Below are 16,082 nucleotides of genomic sequence, written 5' to 3'. Positions count from 1 at the left end.
AATAAAAAATTTATTAAAAAAATAAAAGATGCTCAGCTGTAAAAGAAAGGAGCAAGTTGAGCAGTAAATGGAAGAGAATGCAAGGTCCAGAAGGAATACATTGCCACCAACCAATCCATTGATTTTAAGTGCAAACCATTGTTAATAACTGGAAGTGTGGCCTACAAGTGTCCAAGTGTCATGTAGAGAACAGCAGAGGTGGAAACAAAGATGAAATCTAAGTAACAGTACAGGTGGGAAGCAAGCTGTTGATTTGGTGCTCATGACTGAACCCTTGAACCCCTCTTCTGCCTGCTCTGCTGCCCACCTCCCTCTAGGGTAGAAACAGGAAATGGATCTCCAGTTTGCAAGGATTCATTGGGAGAGAGCCACTGGTTGTGGAGGGATGAAAAAGCAAAGCTGTTTTGTCTTTGCTTCAAGTTTGGTGGGAGTAGAACGAACAGGACAAGAATCACTGGAACGTGGGTTTTGTGTAGGATGTGATGGAACAGGTGTGGCAGCACCAAGCGCTCCAGGGATACGTGAATCACACGCAGTAATTCAGCCAGCAGCCACTACGTATCCATAAGCACGTGAGACAATTTTATAATCCTACCACTCCCTCCTGCAACTTTCCTCACAACCTCCAAACCTCAGTGACTGCATTTTCACAGTGGGAACTGTAGTATTTCCAAAGAGGAATGGACTCTTCCTAACACTCCACCTACAGCTCCCAGCACTGGGCCGAGTTGGTCTGTGGCACACCGACCGTATGCATTGATCATTCAATAAACTGTTAACGTACATGCTACGGAGCAAGGTAGTTGATAGGTCGTTACTCCCCGAGCAGGTTCGGAAGGCAAATCCCTGGAAACAAAACACAGTTTCAAAGGGCGCGTGCGTAAAGACTACGCAACCGCAGTAATCGTGTTACTGCCATCGAGGCACCAGCCGGATCAACCCGAGGCGCAGCTCTCTCTCTCAGAGCCTGCGCGCTGCACCCGACGCCCCGCCCACTTTCCTTGCACCGCCCCTGACGGAAGCGGAAATGGCGTGCGCGCCGCCTTGGTGTGCGGCGCACTGGCTCCGGACTGGACGCTCTTTCACCTTCCTCTGTGGTCTCCTGTCACCATGGTGCTGGCAGTCTTGCGGGTCCTGGAGCCCTTCCCGGCCGAGACACCCCCGTTGGCGGTGCTGCTGCCGCCCGGGGGCCCCTGGCCTGCGGCGGGGCTGGGCCTGGTACTGGCCCTGCGACCTGCAGGGGAGAGTCCGGCAGGGCCGGCGCTGCTCGTGGCGGCCCTGGAGGGGCCGGACGCGGGGACCGAAGAGCAGGGTCCCGGGCCCCCTCAGCTGCTAGTTAGCCGCGCACTGCTACGGCTCCTGGCCCTGGGATCCGGAGCGTGGGTGCGGGCGCGGCCGGTGCGGCGACCCCCGGCGCTGGCCTGGGCCTTGCTTGGCACCTCGCCGGGGCCCGGGCTCGGACCGCGAGTCGGTCCGCTGCTGGTGAGACGCGGAGAGGCCCTCCCAGTGCCCGGACCACGGGTGCTGGAGACGCGGCCGGCGTTGCAAGGGCTGCTGGGCTCAGGGACGCGGCTAGCTGTGACCGAGCTCCGTGGGCGGGCCAAACTGGGCCCAGACACTGGGGACAGCAGCCGGCCCCCACCCCCGCCTGTGGTGTCCTTCTTCGCGGGCTCCGGTACAGTCCGGCGACTTCGGGGAGTTGTAGGAGGGACTGGGGATTCGCTGGGGGTGAGCCGGAGCTGTCTCCGTAGCCTCGGCCTCTTCCAGGGCGAATGGGTGTGGGTGCACCGGGCCGGAGAGTCCTGGAACACTTCCCAGCCACACTTGGCCACGGTGCAGGTCCTAGAACCTCGCTGGGACCTCTCAGAAAGGCTGGGGCCCAACTCTGGGCAGCTGGGAGAGCCCCTCGCTGACGGACTGGCCCTCGTGCCTGCCACTCTGGCTTTTAATCTCGGCTGTGATCCCCTGGAAGTGGGAGAGCTCAGAATTCAGGTAGGATACAGGACAAATCAGGAACGCTTCCTCCTTATCCCCTCTATATCATTACTGAACTGGAAGACCAGAGCTGTAGAATTTAGGTCACTTACTTCCTCCTTAGGTCTTGGACCTTTCACTTAATGTCTCAGCCTTATTTATTCATTCTCTGCAATCAAAATATAATCCTCCATAGTATGGTGGTGCGTGGGAAGGGCCTTTGTCTATTCCAGTGAAATGTGAGATGCATGGTCAAATTACCAAGGGTATATATTAATCCACTCAATCTAATCAGTTGTTTATTGAATTGCTGCAGTGTATCCGGTATTGTGCTGGGTAGTATGGAGGATGATACTTCAGTGCTTTTGCTCACGCTTATCCTTGGCATAAAATTCCTTCCTATTCTTATAGCTTTATCTGTTAAAATCCTACCATCCTTTCCTTCAAAGCCCATCTAAAGATGCCACTGCCTTCACAAAGCCTCACATAATCTCACCATCAAAAATTTAGCATGACATCCTCCTATAGCATCCTGTGCCTTTTTGATGACATTTATTTTTATTCTGCTTTGTTATGTTTATGTAGTCTGTCAAACCGCCCAGCTATATATTGTACATTCCTTGAAGGGAAGGGCCCTTTATTATCTTTGGAGCCTGGTGTTTAATTTTAATATTAAATATATCCAAGAGAAGTTTTTCATTTCTGCCTTTAAAGAGCTTCCTTCAAGAAGATAATTGCATCTGGGGGAACAAATACAGTCTAATGTTTAATTAAGTACCTAGATGGATGGTTTAGGCCTGCACTGTTCAGTATGGAAGCCACAGGCCACTTTGTGACTCTAAATTGATTAAAACTAAATAAAGTTAAAAATGCAATTCTTTGGTTGCTTTAGTGGCATGTCAAGTGCTCAATAGCCACGTGTAGATAGAACATTTCTGTCACTGTAGAAAGTTCTATTAGATGATGCTGGCATAGCCAATTAGGGCTATGGGGTGTCAAGAAGAAATAAGATATGCATGAGTGGGAGTCAGGAGTGGGTTTCTTTCTGAATGGAGAAGAATCTACTGGAGGACTCAGACTGGAGCTCATTCAGGTGACCAGCCTTTAGCTTCAGTGAGGTCATATCCTTTCCCCACAGCCTGAATTCAGAGCGTCCCTGCTAATGTCCACTTAATATCAGTCCCTGGTGTCACTCAAAGGACTGTGGGAATTAAATGTCTTTGCCATTTTAGTGGCTCTGGGCCAACTTAAAGGTATCACAGAAGGGTTATCTTTACTGAAGATCTTTTTGGAATCAGACAAGTCAGAGTCAGAAATCTCTTCCCAGTGCTCATCAGAAGAGGTTTCTGTTTTCTAGGGAAGATATAGTCAGCGCTGCTACCCTTGGCCCCCGTTTCCACAGGCCTTGTGGTTCTGGGAACGAGAGAGGATGAAAGTAGAAATACTGTCTGCGAAGAGGGCAGCGCCTGACACTTTGGGAGAAGATTATAAGGTGGTGGTTATTTCTCTCATAGAGATATTTGGAAGGCTCCAGTAGCCCTGAAGACAAAGGAAGCCGCTCAGTGCTGCCTGGGCCTCCATTTGCCGAAGAGTTACACATCGAAATTGTGTCCTCTCCCCACTACAGCACTAACAGAAATTATGATCATATTCTTTACCGGCACTTTCAGACACCCAGGTTAGCTGGTTACCCCTTTTAGGACGATAGCATCTCACCCTCGCTCTCCTGTCCCATCATCTAGATCCAGGTATCATGGAGCTTCTAATTCAAATAGACAAACAAAAAACCATTTTAGGCAATATTGTGTCTAGAAGCCTCTTGGTGTGTCAGGCAGACAATACAGAGAAATCTGGACCCTAAGGTGAAACTGGACATTCTAAATTGAGGACCCTCTTTGATTTGAGAGGGCGCCATGAGAGCCGGAATCCCGCTTTACCCCTTATTCGTCTCTGATTCCCCATTTCTAGCCTCCCCGCCATTTCCCTCAGCTTATTCTAGGTCATAGTCTTCTCTGGACAACTGCTTGGGATCTCTGGGTGGGCGGAAGGTCCCCCAAGAAGCAGTCTGCATGTTGGGGGTGGACATAGGAGGGACTTGTCAGGCACGTGTCCTTGACTCCCACTGCGAGCTGACCGGGGCCACTGCTGTGTTGCAGGGCAGTCCAGGAAGGGGACGTTCTGTGTGTGCCAACAGTTGGGCAAGTAGAGATCCTGGAAGGAAGCCCAGAGAAACTGCCCAGGTATGCAGCTGCCTTCGGTCTTACAGCTGGGGTTCTTAACCTGGGTGCAGGAGCTCGACAGCCCCCTCCTCTCGAGTGGTATGGCATAACTTTGTGCATAAGAGTATTTTACACATTTTTCTGGAGAAGAGATACATAATCTTCACATTCTCAAACAGGCATGTGACTGAAAAAAGATTAAGAACCATTGCCTGCTAGCTCTGGGAAGGGTTTATCCTGAAATTGATTGGTCATCCTAGGTCAAGTAAAGCCTTAAAATAACATAATGGCCAGAAGTACAAATTGGTAGTTACAAAATAGTCATGGGGATGTAAAGTACAACATAGGAAATATAGTCAATAAAATGGTTAATAACTATGTATCATGCCAGGTGGGTACTAGACTAGTCAGGGGGATCAAATCGCTTCACAAATTACATAAATGTCTAACCACTATGCTGTACGCCTGAAACTAATATAAAATAATATTAAATGTCAACTGTAATTGAAAATTTAGAAAAGGGGGGGGAAGGTGAAGGGGAATCAGAGGTCCAAATTTCCAGGTATAAAATAAGTCACGGGGATGTAATGTACAGCATAGGGAATATAGTCAATAATATTGTGATAGCGTGGTACAGTGTCAGATGGTTGCCAGACTTATCATGGTGATCACTTCAGGTACATAAATACTGAATAACTATGGTGTACCCCTGAAACTAATATTGTATGATAGCTATATTTTAATAAAAATCTTTTTAAAAATGTATTAATGGCCTAGACCAAGATGGGATTCCTTGCTTTCCATTCTTGACCACAGTGTTGGCTGGGCCATACCTCTCACATACCCATCCTAAGGAGACCCAGGATCTGATTTCTGCCATAAGTGATGGAATATGCACGTGCTGCTGTCCTGAGAGGTCCCCTCTCCTTATCCTCAACCAAGAAGGAGAAATAGAGCATACCTGAGCCACGAACCTCAAAATAAGGAGTCCAACTTTTTTTTCTCTTCCAGTTGACTCTGACCACAGAGGTTTCTTGTAAAATGGTGAGGCAAGAAATTCAGAGACTACTTTGCCCTTACATGAAGGGGGAAGAATGTATAGCCCCAAACCCCAGCCAGTCCCTCTATGCAGGACTGATTTCCTGTAGCAATTGACTAGGAGAATACAACTGATAGACACAGAAACCCAGCTTTCAGGGAAATCTCAGTGAGGTGGTAGGATCAGCTTGGGGGAATTTGGGCCTAAGAGCCATCAGGACCAAGTTCCCAGGCCTGGCCAGCCTGGGTCCTCTGTCCAGAGAGAGAGATGCCTTGTCTCAAGCACCTGATTGATTCCTTGCCAGCATTCAGAGCTTAGTTCTGTCCAGTGCTCAGTCTCCACGGTCTCAGGGCTGTGGTACCCAGATAAAGGGCCTGGTAGGGCCCTGTGTAAACCATGGCACCTCTTTGAGCTTTCCCAGATCAAATCTACAACTTCCGTGAGCTAGCTTTCTGTAGGAAAACCACGGAACGCCTACTTTTGGTCCTTTCAAAGGAAAATAGGCCCTAGGTCCTCCTGAGGCAGTTCTGATCCTGGACACCTGCCGCTCTAGCCCTGTAGAGAGACCTGTCTTCCTCTGGGTGCTGAGTACATACTTCCCCTGAGCAGGGCCTGGAAAGCAGGGTTGGGGCGGGCAGTTGGGTGCAAGGACAGATAAAGCTGAGTGCTTTAGCCCACTCGCCTGGACTTGGGAAAGGAAGCCCTGCAAGGAAGCTACTGTGATCCCTGGAAAGGAATTCCAGTGTTGGTCGTGTAGCCTTTTCAGATTCTACGCTGTGTTCCGCTTTCCTAACCAGGCCCACTCCACTGTCTCCCGTCTGGCTCTTGGGAACACAAGCCAGTATTCCCCCGCAGAGTCCAGATGAGTTCCAAAGCTCCTGCCCTGGTACTCGGTGAAGTGGCCCAGCCGCCCTCCAAGGAAGAGAGGCGTCTCTCCCTAATCCTTCACAGTGCTGTTCTTCCCTGGATCCCAGTGCTGGCCATATGCACTCTGACTCCAGATGCTGGGCTTGATTGACAGTCTAGGTTCTAGACCCACCCACTGTTTGTTTATCATGATTAACAGTAAGACAGTTTTCCATACGTTCTAGTGCAGCCTGCCTTAATAGTACAAGAATTTCATAATACAAATATGGTATGCTTTCCCCTCATGAGGCCCCGGTGATAGTATGGTTCTGTCATTGCCTTGCTGCCTGAGGATTAAAGAGGGAAGTCGTTTATCCTTTCTTTATCTGGCAAACTGGGCTAGTAACTGCTACCTGAGTAGCGCTAGGAACAGGTTGAGTAACCCTAACTCACCGTGACACTGCACAGCCCTGTTTACAACTGGGGAGCTTTTGAAAAATACAGATGCCTGAGCCCCACCCCAGACCTATTGGAACAGAAGCGGGGTAAGGTTGGGGCCTGTGCAGTCTTTTAGTTTTTTCCAAAGGAGAGGAAAATAGCAATTTTTAAATAAAGATATAATTCACAGACCATAAAATGTATGCTTTTAGAGTGTACAATTCAATGAGTTTTAATATATTCACAAGCTTGTGCAACCAACACTACTATCTGATTCCAGAACACTTTTATCAGCCCTCAAAGAGACCCACTACCCTTTAGCAGTCACTCCGTATTCCCTCTTTCCCCCAGCCCCTGGCAACCACTCATCTGCAGAATGGAATCATACAGTATATGACAGGTTGGTTTTTAAAAGTTTCACAGGCCACTCTAACGTGCAGCCCGAACAGAATCATTCATCATTAGGTGTCATTATTAAGAAATCTGCCTGCAATAAGGTTTTGTGGATTATTGAATAAGAGCCAAGGGATCCTTCCCTCTGACGTTTCGGGGGGCCTTGGTGGGTATGTATTGGAGGGAGAGATTGTGTTCTGAAGCCAGTAAACATGGCCCAGTGGCCACTGCTTAGTGCAGCAGTGGCTTCTCCCGTTGGATTGAGTGGGTAGGCCATTTACTCGGAGACACCTCTCCCCCCACACACTCCCCCCAAGGCTCTCTGATGTCATAACTGATGCCGATGACAGGCATAGCTCCTGCCCTCAAAATGGCTATGATCCAGTCAGGGAGATAAGAAAGAGCATCCGATTTCCTTTCCCACTACTACCACCCCGCCAACCACCCACCATATGTGGGGCCTTTATTTGTGCCTCTCTTGAGTTTGTCCCTGCAGGGGAACTCTGTGGTTGAGACAGCCCCCTTGTCCTTGGGGCGGGGGAATATGGATCTGGGATTCATTGGGCCTCTTTCTTGCAGGTGGCGGGAGATGTTCTTTAAAGTGAAGAAAACAGTTGGGGAAGCTCCAGATGGGCCAACCCGGGCCTACTTGGCCGACACTACGCATACCTCCTTGTACTTGGTGAGGCCCGGGGGTCGGTGTAGACTGAGGAAGGGAGCAGAAACACCTTTTAGAAACCGCAGGTTCTTCCCTCCTTTTGCAGGTGGGCTCTACCCTGAGCCCTGTTCCAAGGGTCCCTTCGAGAGAAGCCCCTCTCTGGAGCAGCTTATCCCCTCCGGGCCTGGAGGATTTGGTGACTGAGCTGTGTGCTGCCCTCAGGCCTCGCCTGCAGCCCGGGTGAGTGCAGCTGCAGCCTCAGAGAGTGAGGAAAGCCTGCTCGCAACACCCTTAGAGGGGTAGCAGGGCAGACTAGTGCCTCCTGCCCTGGCCGGAGTGTTGTTGGGTAGACCTCCCTGAAACCAGTATCCAAGGTCGCTCGCCTATGTCCTTGTGTAAACAGAGTCCCAGACTCCTTTCCCAGGATAATACCCGTCCTCCAAGGTTGGCTGTGAAGCAAGAATCCCCACCAGGGACAGCCGTCTCTGGGCCTACCCTTCCCTCCGGAGAGCCCATTGGCCATCCTGGCCTTCACTAGCCTGACCCTGAAAGACACAGTTCCCCGTACCACTGGTCCAGGAGTGAACACAGACCCTTTCCTAATTCTTCTCAGGACCATCCAGACCAGACACAACAGTCCAGGCTTTCCGGAAGGCACAGTGATGACAAAAGGGAATTAGTCTTGGCAGCTGGACATGCTCCATGCCCCTCCTAGAGCACCATAGGTGGTGTGGGAAATACGGCCTCACCATGTGGAGACAGCCCTCGGGGGGGGGGGGGCCTCAAGGAGAGAGAAACAGGGTGTCTGTGCTCTAGAACTCAGGGCCCCTCTGCTACTGGGAAGTTTGGGTAGAGTGGAGGAGACAAGTGTCTGTTCTCTGGTTGCAGGGGTGCCCTGCTGACAGGAGCTAGCAGCGTCCTTGTACGGGGCCCCCCGGGCAGCGGGAAGACCACAGCAGTGGCGGCTGCCTGCGGCCGCCTTGGACTCCACTTACTGAAGGTGAGGGTACCTGGAGGGTAGAACCCCAACTGCTTGCTTCTTCTCTCCAGCCCAGATTCTCCCTCGCTCCCTCTCCCCTCTCCGCTCTGGCTACTAGCCTGACTCTAACACCTCAGCCAAGTAGGCCAGTGGGTGAGCCATATTCCCATTATCCTCAGCTACTAAGAGATGCTTTCAAGGAGGGGGTTTCAAGATTTGGGTGGGCAGGCCAGGGAATGAGGTTAAGGCAAAGAAGAGGGAGAACCTGGCCAGCATTTCCTTCTGCCCCCGTCCCTGCCCTGCAAAGAGAAATGGCCTGCACCTTCTTCTGACTCCTCCTCCTGCCCCAGTCATGCCTGCCCCTTGCTCACAAGCCCATCGGGTCCCTCTCCCCAGGTGCCCTGCTCCAGCCTCTGTGCAGACGGCAGCGGGGCTGTGGAGACAAAACTGCAGGCCACCTTCTCTCGGGCCCGGCAGTGCCGGCCTGTGGTTCTGTTGCTGACAGCTCTCCATCTTCTGGGTTGGGACCGCGATGGGCTAGGTGAGGACGCCCGTGTGGTGGCCATGCTGCGTCACCTTCTCCTTGATGAGGACCCCCTCACCAGGTATTGTACAGAGCTGGGCCTGTAAATGGGTGGGGCCCAATCCTTCTCCCTCTTCAGCCTTTCGTCCTCCAGTCCTCACTCCCTCCATGGCTTCTCCAATGTCTGCTGACAGTTTGGCTGCCCTCCACACAGCCCTGAGGCGCTTAAGGGTGCCAGAGGGAGAAGGACGGGATCCCTAGTATTTCTTGGGGAACACTAGGTTGAAGAAAAAGCACAGCCTCCGCCCTCAGTGAGTTCCCTGAGGGAAACTCAGATCCCCCGCTCACGGTATTGCTATGGAACCCCACCCAGGAGGCTTCTGGGTGCTACCTCCCTGTCCCATGTCACACCCACCCTCTCCCTGCCCTCCGGCACCAGCCTCAAGACAAAGCGGTGCTCAGGGGCTGCCAGGCCTGTGCCTGCCCTCAGTGCCCACTCCGTCTGCAGCTGCCCTCCCCTGATGGTTGTGGCCACCACAAGCCGGGCCCAGGATCTGCCCGCTGATGTGCAGACAGCGTTTCCTCACGAGATGGAGGTGCCTGTGCTGTCAGAGGGGCAGCGGCTCAGCATTTTGCGAGCCCTCACTGCCCACCTCCCCCTGGGCCAAGAGGTGAACCTGCTACAGCTGGCACGGCGGTGTGCAGTGAGTACCAAGGCAGGGTATGGGCCTCCCACCTTCTTTGTCATGGGAACTCAGTCCTGCGGCCCTGCAAAGGAGGGCAGAAAACCCGAGGCATCGACACTGGGCCTCTGCTTGGGCTGGGGGACCAGCCTCCCAAGGGTTCCTACTGTGCCCTGCTCATGTCTGCTTTCCTGTGGTTCCCCAGGGCTTTGTAGTAGGGGATCTCTATGCCCTTTTGACCCACAGCAGCCGGGCAGCCTGCACCAGGATCAAGAACTCTGGGTAAGGAAATAGGGCACAGGAGGGGGAAAGGCAGCAGGAGGAAATATGGGTGGGTGGGGGCCGGTAAGGAAGGGAGGAGGCCTCAGGTCAGGTCCTCCAGATGCCCCGTGGGTTTCTCCTTGCAGTCTGGCTGGCAGCTTGAGTGAGGAGGACGAGGGGGAGCTGTGCGCTGCTGGCTTTCCTCTCCTGGCTGAGGACTTCGGGCAGGCGCTAGAGCAGCTGCAGACAGCTCACTCCCAGGCCATCGGAGCCCCCAAGGTAGAGACTCCGGGCCCTTGGAGATGGGTGCAGAGCAGCCCCCGCCTACATATCCCCAACCGTGTACTTTGCATCTCCTAGATCCCCTCAGTGTCCTGGCACGATGTAGGCGGGCTGCAGGAGGTGAAGAAGGAGATTCTGGAGACCATCCAGCTCCCTCTAGAGCACCCTGAGCTGCTGAGCCTGGGCCTGAGGCGCTCGGGCCTTCTGCTCCATGGGCCCCCTGGCACTGGCAAGACCCTCCTGGCCAAGGCAGTAGCCACTGAGTGCAACCTCACCTTCCTCAGGTGACGAGGGGGCCCGGAAGGGATGGTGGGTGGATTGGGAGCTGCAGGAGGGGCTGGCCCAGAGGTCAGTTGTGTGTTTATGCATCTGACGAGTCTCACCCTCTCACATCCTCTCCCTCAGCGTGAAGGGGCCTGAACTCATCAACATGTATGTGGGCCAAAGTGAGGAGAATGTACGGGAAGGTGAGTGAGTGGGGAGGGGCAGGGCTTCCAGTTCTTCCCAAACCCTGGTGGCCCCCGTGCTGCCCCCCACCCTCAGGCCACTCACGGTGACTCCTAGTCTTCCTTTCCACAAGTCACGTTCCTGCCAGGCGGGCCTAGCTCCTGGAGCACTAGTGATGAATTGTCAAACCTGGGTTTTCTTCCCACATCTACTGACTTTAAACCCCCCCATGGGCCCATCTATCCTCAGTATTTGCCCGGGCCAGGGCTGCGGCTCCATGCATTATCTTCTTTGATGAACTGGACTCCTTGGCCCCAAGCCGGGGGCGAAGCGGAGACTCTGGAGGTGTGATGGACAGGTGGGGGTCTGAGCCGGAATGGAGTCTGGGGTCCAGGATGGAGGGATGTGAGACAGGTTGCAGCAGTTTTCAGAGCCCCAAGAGCTCCTGCCCTTTCCAGTTCTGAGACGGTTTGTCTAACGGAAGCTAACGGGCTGTGGCGTTGGGTGTGGGACATTGAGAATGGGGGACTGCAAGGGAGAGAACACAGGGTATGACTGAGCAGAGGGCCCTGTGGAGAAGGGCTGCAAGGAGAGGCACCACAGGCAGGGGAGTGGCTGAGGCTGGGCCAAGGACTCCCTCGCCTTCACTCCTCCTTTGCAGGGTGGTGTCTCAGCTCCTGGCCGAGCTGGATGGGCTCCATAGCACCCAGGATGTGTTTGTGATCGGAGCCACCAACAGACCGGACCTCCTGGACCCTGCCCTTCTGCGGCCTGGCAGGTGTGCACCCCGTACCTCTCCTCCACCAGGTCCATTGGGGCCCGTCCCTCGATCCCACCCTGTTCCTTCTGCATTCATCCTCATGCTGACATGTATACCCGCCTATCCCCTTAAAGATTTGACAAGCTGGTGTTTGTGGGAGCGAGCGAGGACCGCGCCTCCCAGCTCCGTGTTCTGAGCGCCATCACACGCAAGTATGAGGGAGCCTCCCAGAGGGCTTGGGTCTTAGGCTGGTCAGGGGATACGTGCACTGTGCAGAATCCACTGGGCAGGGATGCCTTTTGAGGCAGGAGGGAATGCCAAGGAAAACTGGTTTTTTCCTGTATCCCCACCACAGATTCAAGTTAGAACCGTCTGTGAGCCTGGTGAATGTGCTGGATCACTGCCCTCCCCAGCTGACGGGTGCGGACCTCTACTCCCTCTGCTCTGATGCCATGACAGCTGCCCTCAAACGCAGGGTTCGGGACCTGGAGGAAGGTGAGCCAACCCCAGAGGTCAACCAAAAAGTTAGTGGGAAAACCAGGCCCAGTTCTGGATTTCAGAGGAGGGACTCTTGATGTTTAGGGGACCCTGGCCTCACCTCCTCGTCCCCCCGCCCACACACAGGGCTGGAGCCCGGGAGCTCAGCACTGCTGCTCACCATGGAGGACCTGCTGCAGGCTGCTGCCCGGCTGCAGCCCTCAGTCAGCGAGCAGGAGCTGCTCCGGTACAAGCGCATCCAGCGCAAGTTTGCTGCCTGCTAGGAGCCTCCTGCAGTCTGGGACCCCACCCACAGTGGCTAAAGGTACCTAGGTATCCCCACAGAGACCTGAGAGAGCAAAGGGTCTTTCTCAGCCTGCCGCAGACCCACGTGAAGGTTGCCAACTACCCCAGGGGATCCTCTGGATGCCAAGCGGTCTGTGGCTGCAAATAAAGTGCGTGCTGCCCCCTGCTGGTGATGTGGTCTGAGAGGTTGGCGTGGGGAAAGCAAGACTGAGAGGAGTAAGCCCCCAGGGGCAGGCAAGGGGGGCACCCCAGGAACCCGATCCCTCTGACACAAACACAGGCATGCAGGAACTGAAAAAGGCACAGATTATATTGTTCACCCTTCCATTGGCCTGAACCCAAGTCCCTGCACCCCAACTGCAGTGGACCCCTCTCCACACCCCCAGGATGTGCGCTGGGGGCTCGGCTGGCTGTGCGACTCCCTGGCAGCTCCTGGGCAGAGGTCATGGGAGCTGAGGGCAGGCTCAGCCTGTCCTCTGGAGCACGTGGATGAAATAGCAGGGAATGGAGGACTGACCCGGCTTGTAAGGCTTGAAGTCACCCAGGATGCTGTGCTGGCACTTGCCCCCGAAGGCTGCTCTGAGCAAGTCCGTGAAGGATGCCAGACAGTGCGGGTAGTAGGAGAGCCGGAACTTACTGCAACAGAGCCCCTGACCAACCGTGAGGACAGCCGGCCTCGGCACCGCCCCCCCACCGCCCCCCTGCCTAGCCAAGTGGATACCTCAAGCCAGGAGAACCGTCCTGGCCAGCCCCGGGCACCTGCACCGTGTAGTCCAGGGTCACCATGTGGGCCTTGTTGTTCACTGTCAGCACGGATGTCGTGATGTCCTTGGTCAGGTCGCTCTGTAGATGGTGGCGCAGGCTGGATGAGCCTCTGCCACCACGGCAGGGCCTGGACCAGGGTCACACCTGCCGCTCTGGGCCCTCCCTCCCTCAGGGGCCCACCTTATAGTAGATATTCTTTCCTGGGGGTGCACAGCCCGTGCTGAGGATGTGGTCATAGTTGCGATGGTCGATGACCAGCAGGCCCCCGGACCGCACCATGTTTGCAATGTTCTTCAGGGCCAGCTGGTGCTCACTCTGGTCCCCTAAGCACCAGGCAGGGGCAGAGAGGCTGCGTCCGCTCAGGGTCCCCAGCACCAGCCTCCCTCCCATCTTCCTGCTCCCCAGGAGTGCCAGTGCCAAGGCAGAGAGGGGCAAAAGGCAAAGTCTGCTCTGGCAGGAGAGCAGGCGCCCAGGGTCCCATGGAAAGGGGGGTACAGCTCAAAGCCAGGGCGATGGCAAGGCCACACCCTCTCTCACCTTTGCAGTCTGGCAAGTGGGCAAAACTGTTTCCAAGGCAGATGACGGCATCGAAGCCACCCCCTGGTGGCTGGGGCACATCTTTATCCAGAGTCATCCAGTTGGCTTCCTCAATGACTGGGGGCCAGAAAGGGGAAGAGGGATCAGAGTGGCACCGTGGTGGCAGCAGTACCCACCTCCACCAAGTGCAGTCCTGCCTCAGTTTTCCCTTCAAGACACACACAGGGACTCCCCATCCAGTTAGGGGATCATTATGGACATGGAGGGTGAAGGGGTGAGGGGTTAAGGGAAGAGAAAGCCATGATTCAGAAAGAGGACTCTGTGCTTATGGGTTTTTACCTGGGGGGAGGGACAAAACACTAAACATAATTAACTAGCCCCTAATACCCAATACCTCATTCTTGTGCCTAAGTGTCCCTTTACAGGCAAATGACAGTAATTTTGCTCTGCCCTTGAAAATAAAACACCCCACCCCAGGAGCCCAGGGCAAAAAGAACCATGTCTTTGGTGGCTGGGCTGGGAGGGGTCTGGCTGGACCTGCGTACCCCACTTGTCGAAGGCGGGCTCGTGCCGCCGGTTCCAGCGCTCTTTAAGAGCATACTTCAGCATCTTGTCACTGGCATCCACGCTTGTCACGCTGAAGCCCTCTTCCACCAGCATGATGGAGTCCACCCTGGGCAGGGCAGGGGATGAGAGGTAGAGGGGGCAGTCAGGGGGTCTGGGGAGGCAAAGGCCCTGTGCTGGACGCTCTGTCTCCTCAGCTCTTCAGAGTCCATTCCTCTGCTTCCTCTCCGCAGGCTACTGCACTGTCCTCAAATGGCAAATCTGTTTCTGTTCGCCAGGTAGCATGCATGTGGATGACGTAGCAGGCCACAGTGCTCACCACCTATTCAGAGTCAGGCACTCAACAAATGTGCATTAAATCATGGCCATCCTGTGAGGTAGATGATGTTAGCCCATTTGAGAGATGGGGCAAACTGAGGCTCCTGGAAGTTGAACTTGTGCACAGAAGAGAGTATAGCACGGTGGTTTAGAGCACAGGCCAGCTCCTAACCCACCAAGGTCTGTATCTCCTCTCTGTTACATGGGGGACCTTTACTTCTTGGACGCGAATTGCCACAACTGTAAATGGAATATCACTACATATTTACCTCCTGAGGTTTTGTGAGGATTTTAAAAACATGTTTCAAAAGCTCCTGGCACAGCTCTTGGCACAAATGTTGAACAAATGTTAATTGTTAACGCTGCTCAAGGCCATCATTCCAAGAGCAGTGCTGGAGCCAACATCCCAGCTCACGTCGTCCTGGCCCCAAAGCCCAGCTCTGGCGCTGCCGAGCGAACCAGCCTTACCCCCCACCCACCCGCCACCCCCGACCCCGCCTCCGGCCCCCTACCCCGCCGTGCTCACACCCTCACTCTCATCCTGGTCTTGGCGCCCTCCTCCCATCGGCCTCACCGAGTCCCGACACCGTCCGGGCCCTGGCGTCGCGCCCCCGCCGGCTCGGGTCAGGCGGTGGGGGCTGCCCCGACGTGCCCGACCGTGGTCCTGCAGCCCCGCGGCCGCGGCCTAGCCGGCCCAGCGCCCCCCGGAACCCCGTCCTTCACCCGGGCTCACCCGGTGCCGCAGGCCACGTCGAGCACCCGCTGGCAGCCGTGTTTGTGCAGCAGCCCGAGCAGCCAGGACTTGTACTCAGCCGTGCGGCTGCGGGTGTCCCCGATGTACAGCTGCCACACGCGCGCCGCCTCTCCGTCCGCGTACTGGTCCGGGAGCCCTTCAGCCGCCACCCCCAGGGAGCGGGTCCGGTACACGCTGTCCACCATTCTGCCACTCTCCTGGCTCAGTGGCCACCAGTCCTGCATTTATAGTCTGGCCCCTGCTGGAGGCCCAGCCGGCCCTACCTGCCCAATGGCAGGTGAGCCTGGGGACACGCCCCTGCCGGGTTCCGGCGCCGCGCCAGTGGGGAACGAGCTGCCTCCAGTTTTGGACGAGCCTTTCTCGCCAGCCTGAAGATCTAGCCCTCTGGACAACCCCATGGCAGGAAAGGAACCCTCCCAGCCCCCTGACCATGTAGGAGGACAGGAGAGCGGGGAGCAGTGAGATTACCCATTCCACCCCCACCCAAACTGGAAAAAATGTTTTCAGTGCCAGCCAGTGCCCACTCTGGTCCCCTGAGCTCCAGGCAAGGGCAGAGAGTCTGTGTCAGTTTAGTCTTCAGTCAACACGGAGCTGAGGGCCCAGAATTGGACGGCCCTTTGTGAATGAAGGTATTAGAATATCTAAAGAAGGAGTGTCCAGCTGAAGGAGGGCCTGGTCAACCAGGGAAGGAAGGAATGGAGTATTCTGGGGACATTGCTGGTCTGGCCATCCGATTCCAGGAGGAAGGGATCATCCTGCCTACATGCAGGCAGGTGCTCCTTAGTCCTGCAGGTGACTCATCGAGCTGTTCCCTGAGCCACCTGTGGTATCTGGTCCTTCCTTCCATGTCCTTGCCAAC

At 54.9% G+C, this 16,082-nt stretch overlaps 2 protein-coding genes across 2 annotated transcripts; one reads left to right on the top strand and one right to left on the bottom strand.

The window, feature by feature from the left end:
• Window positions 1–1,015: 1,015 nt before the first annotated feature.
• Window positions 1,016–12,451, top strand: PEX6 (peroxisomal biogenesis factor 6). The gene is made up of 17 exons (XM_019738392.2): window positions 1,016–1,992; window positions 3,489–3,652; window positions 4,131–4,214; window positions 7,489–7,591; window positions 7,674–7,807; window positions 8,456–8,567; window positions 8,943–9,151; window positions 9,578–9,773; window positions 9,958–10,034; window positions 10,160–10,292; window positions 10,374–10,579; window positions 10,701–10,762; window positions 10,992–11,100; window positions 11,404–11,520; window positions 11,637–11,714; window positions 11,858–11,997; window positions 12,127–12,451. Exons 1-17 carry the CDS (start codon window positions 1,111–1,113, stop codon window positions 12,261–12,263), a joined length of 2,943 nt encoding a protein of 980 aa, XP_019593951.2. The 5' UTR covers window positions 1,016–1,110; the 3' UTR covers window positions 12,264–12,451.
• Window positions 12,452–12,577: 126 nt separating this feature from the next.
• On the bottom strand, window positions 12,578–15,431 carry GNMT (glycine N-methyltransferase). The gene is made up of 6 exons (XM_019738394.2): window positions 15,203–15,431; window positions 14,133–14,260; window positions 13,588–13,704; window positions 13,231–13,373; window positions 13,007–13,128; window positions 12,578–12,921 (listed from the first exon to the last, which is right to left on the bottom strand). Exons 1-6 carry the CDS (start codon window positions 15,406–15,408, stop codon window positions 12,750–12,752), a joined length of 888 nt encoding a protein of 295 aa, XP_019593953.1. The 5' UTR covers window positions 15,409–15,431; the 3' UTR covers window positions 12,578–12,749.
• Window positions 15,432–16,082: the final 651 nt, after the last annotated feature.

The sequence above is a fragment of the Rhinolophus sinicus genome, linkage group LG05, assembly GCF_036562045.2.
Source record: "Rhinolophus sinicus isolate RSC01 linkage group LG05, ASM3656204v1, whole genome shotgun sequence".
Lineage (NCBI taxonomy): Eukaryota > Metazoa > Chordata > Mammalia > Chiroptera > Rhinolophidae > Rhinolophus > Rhinolophus sinicus.
The sequence above is the reverse complement of the archived record's forward strand: the minus strand, read 5'-3'. Positions and strand labels throughout refer to the sequence as shown.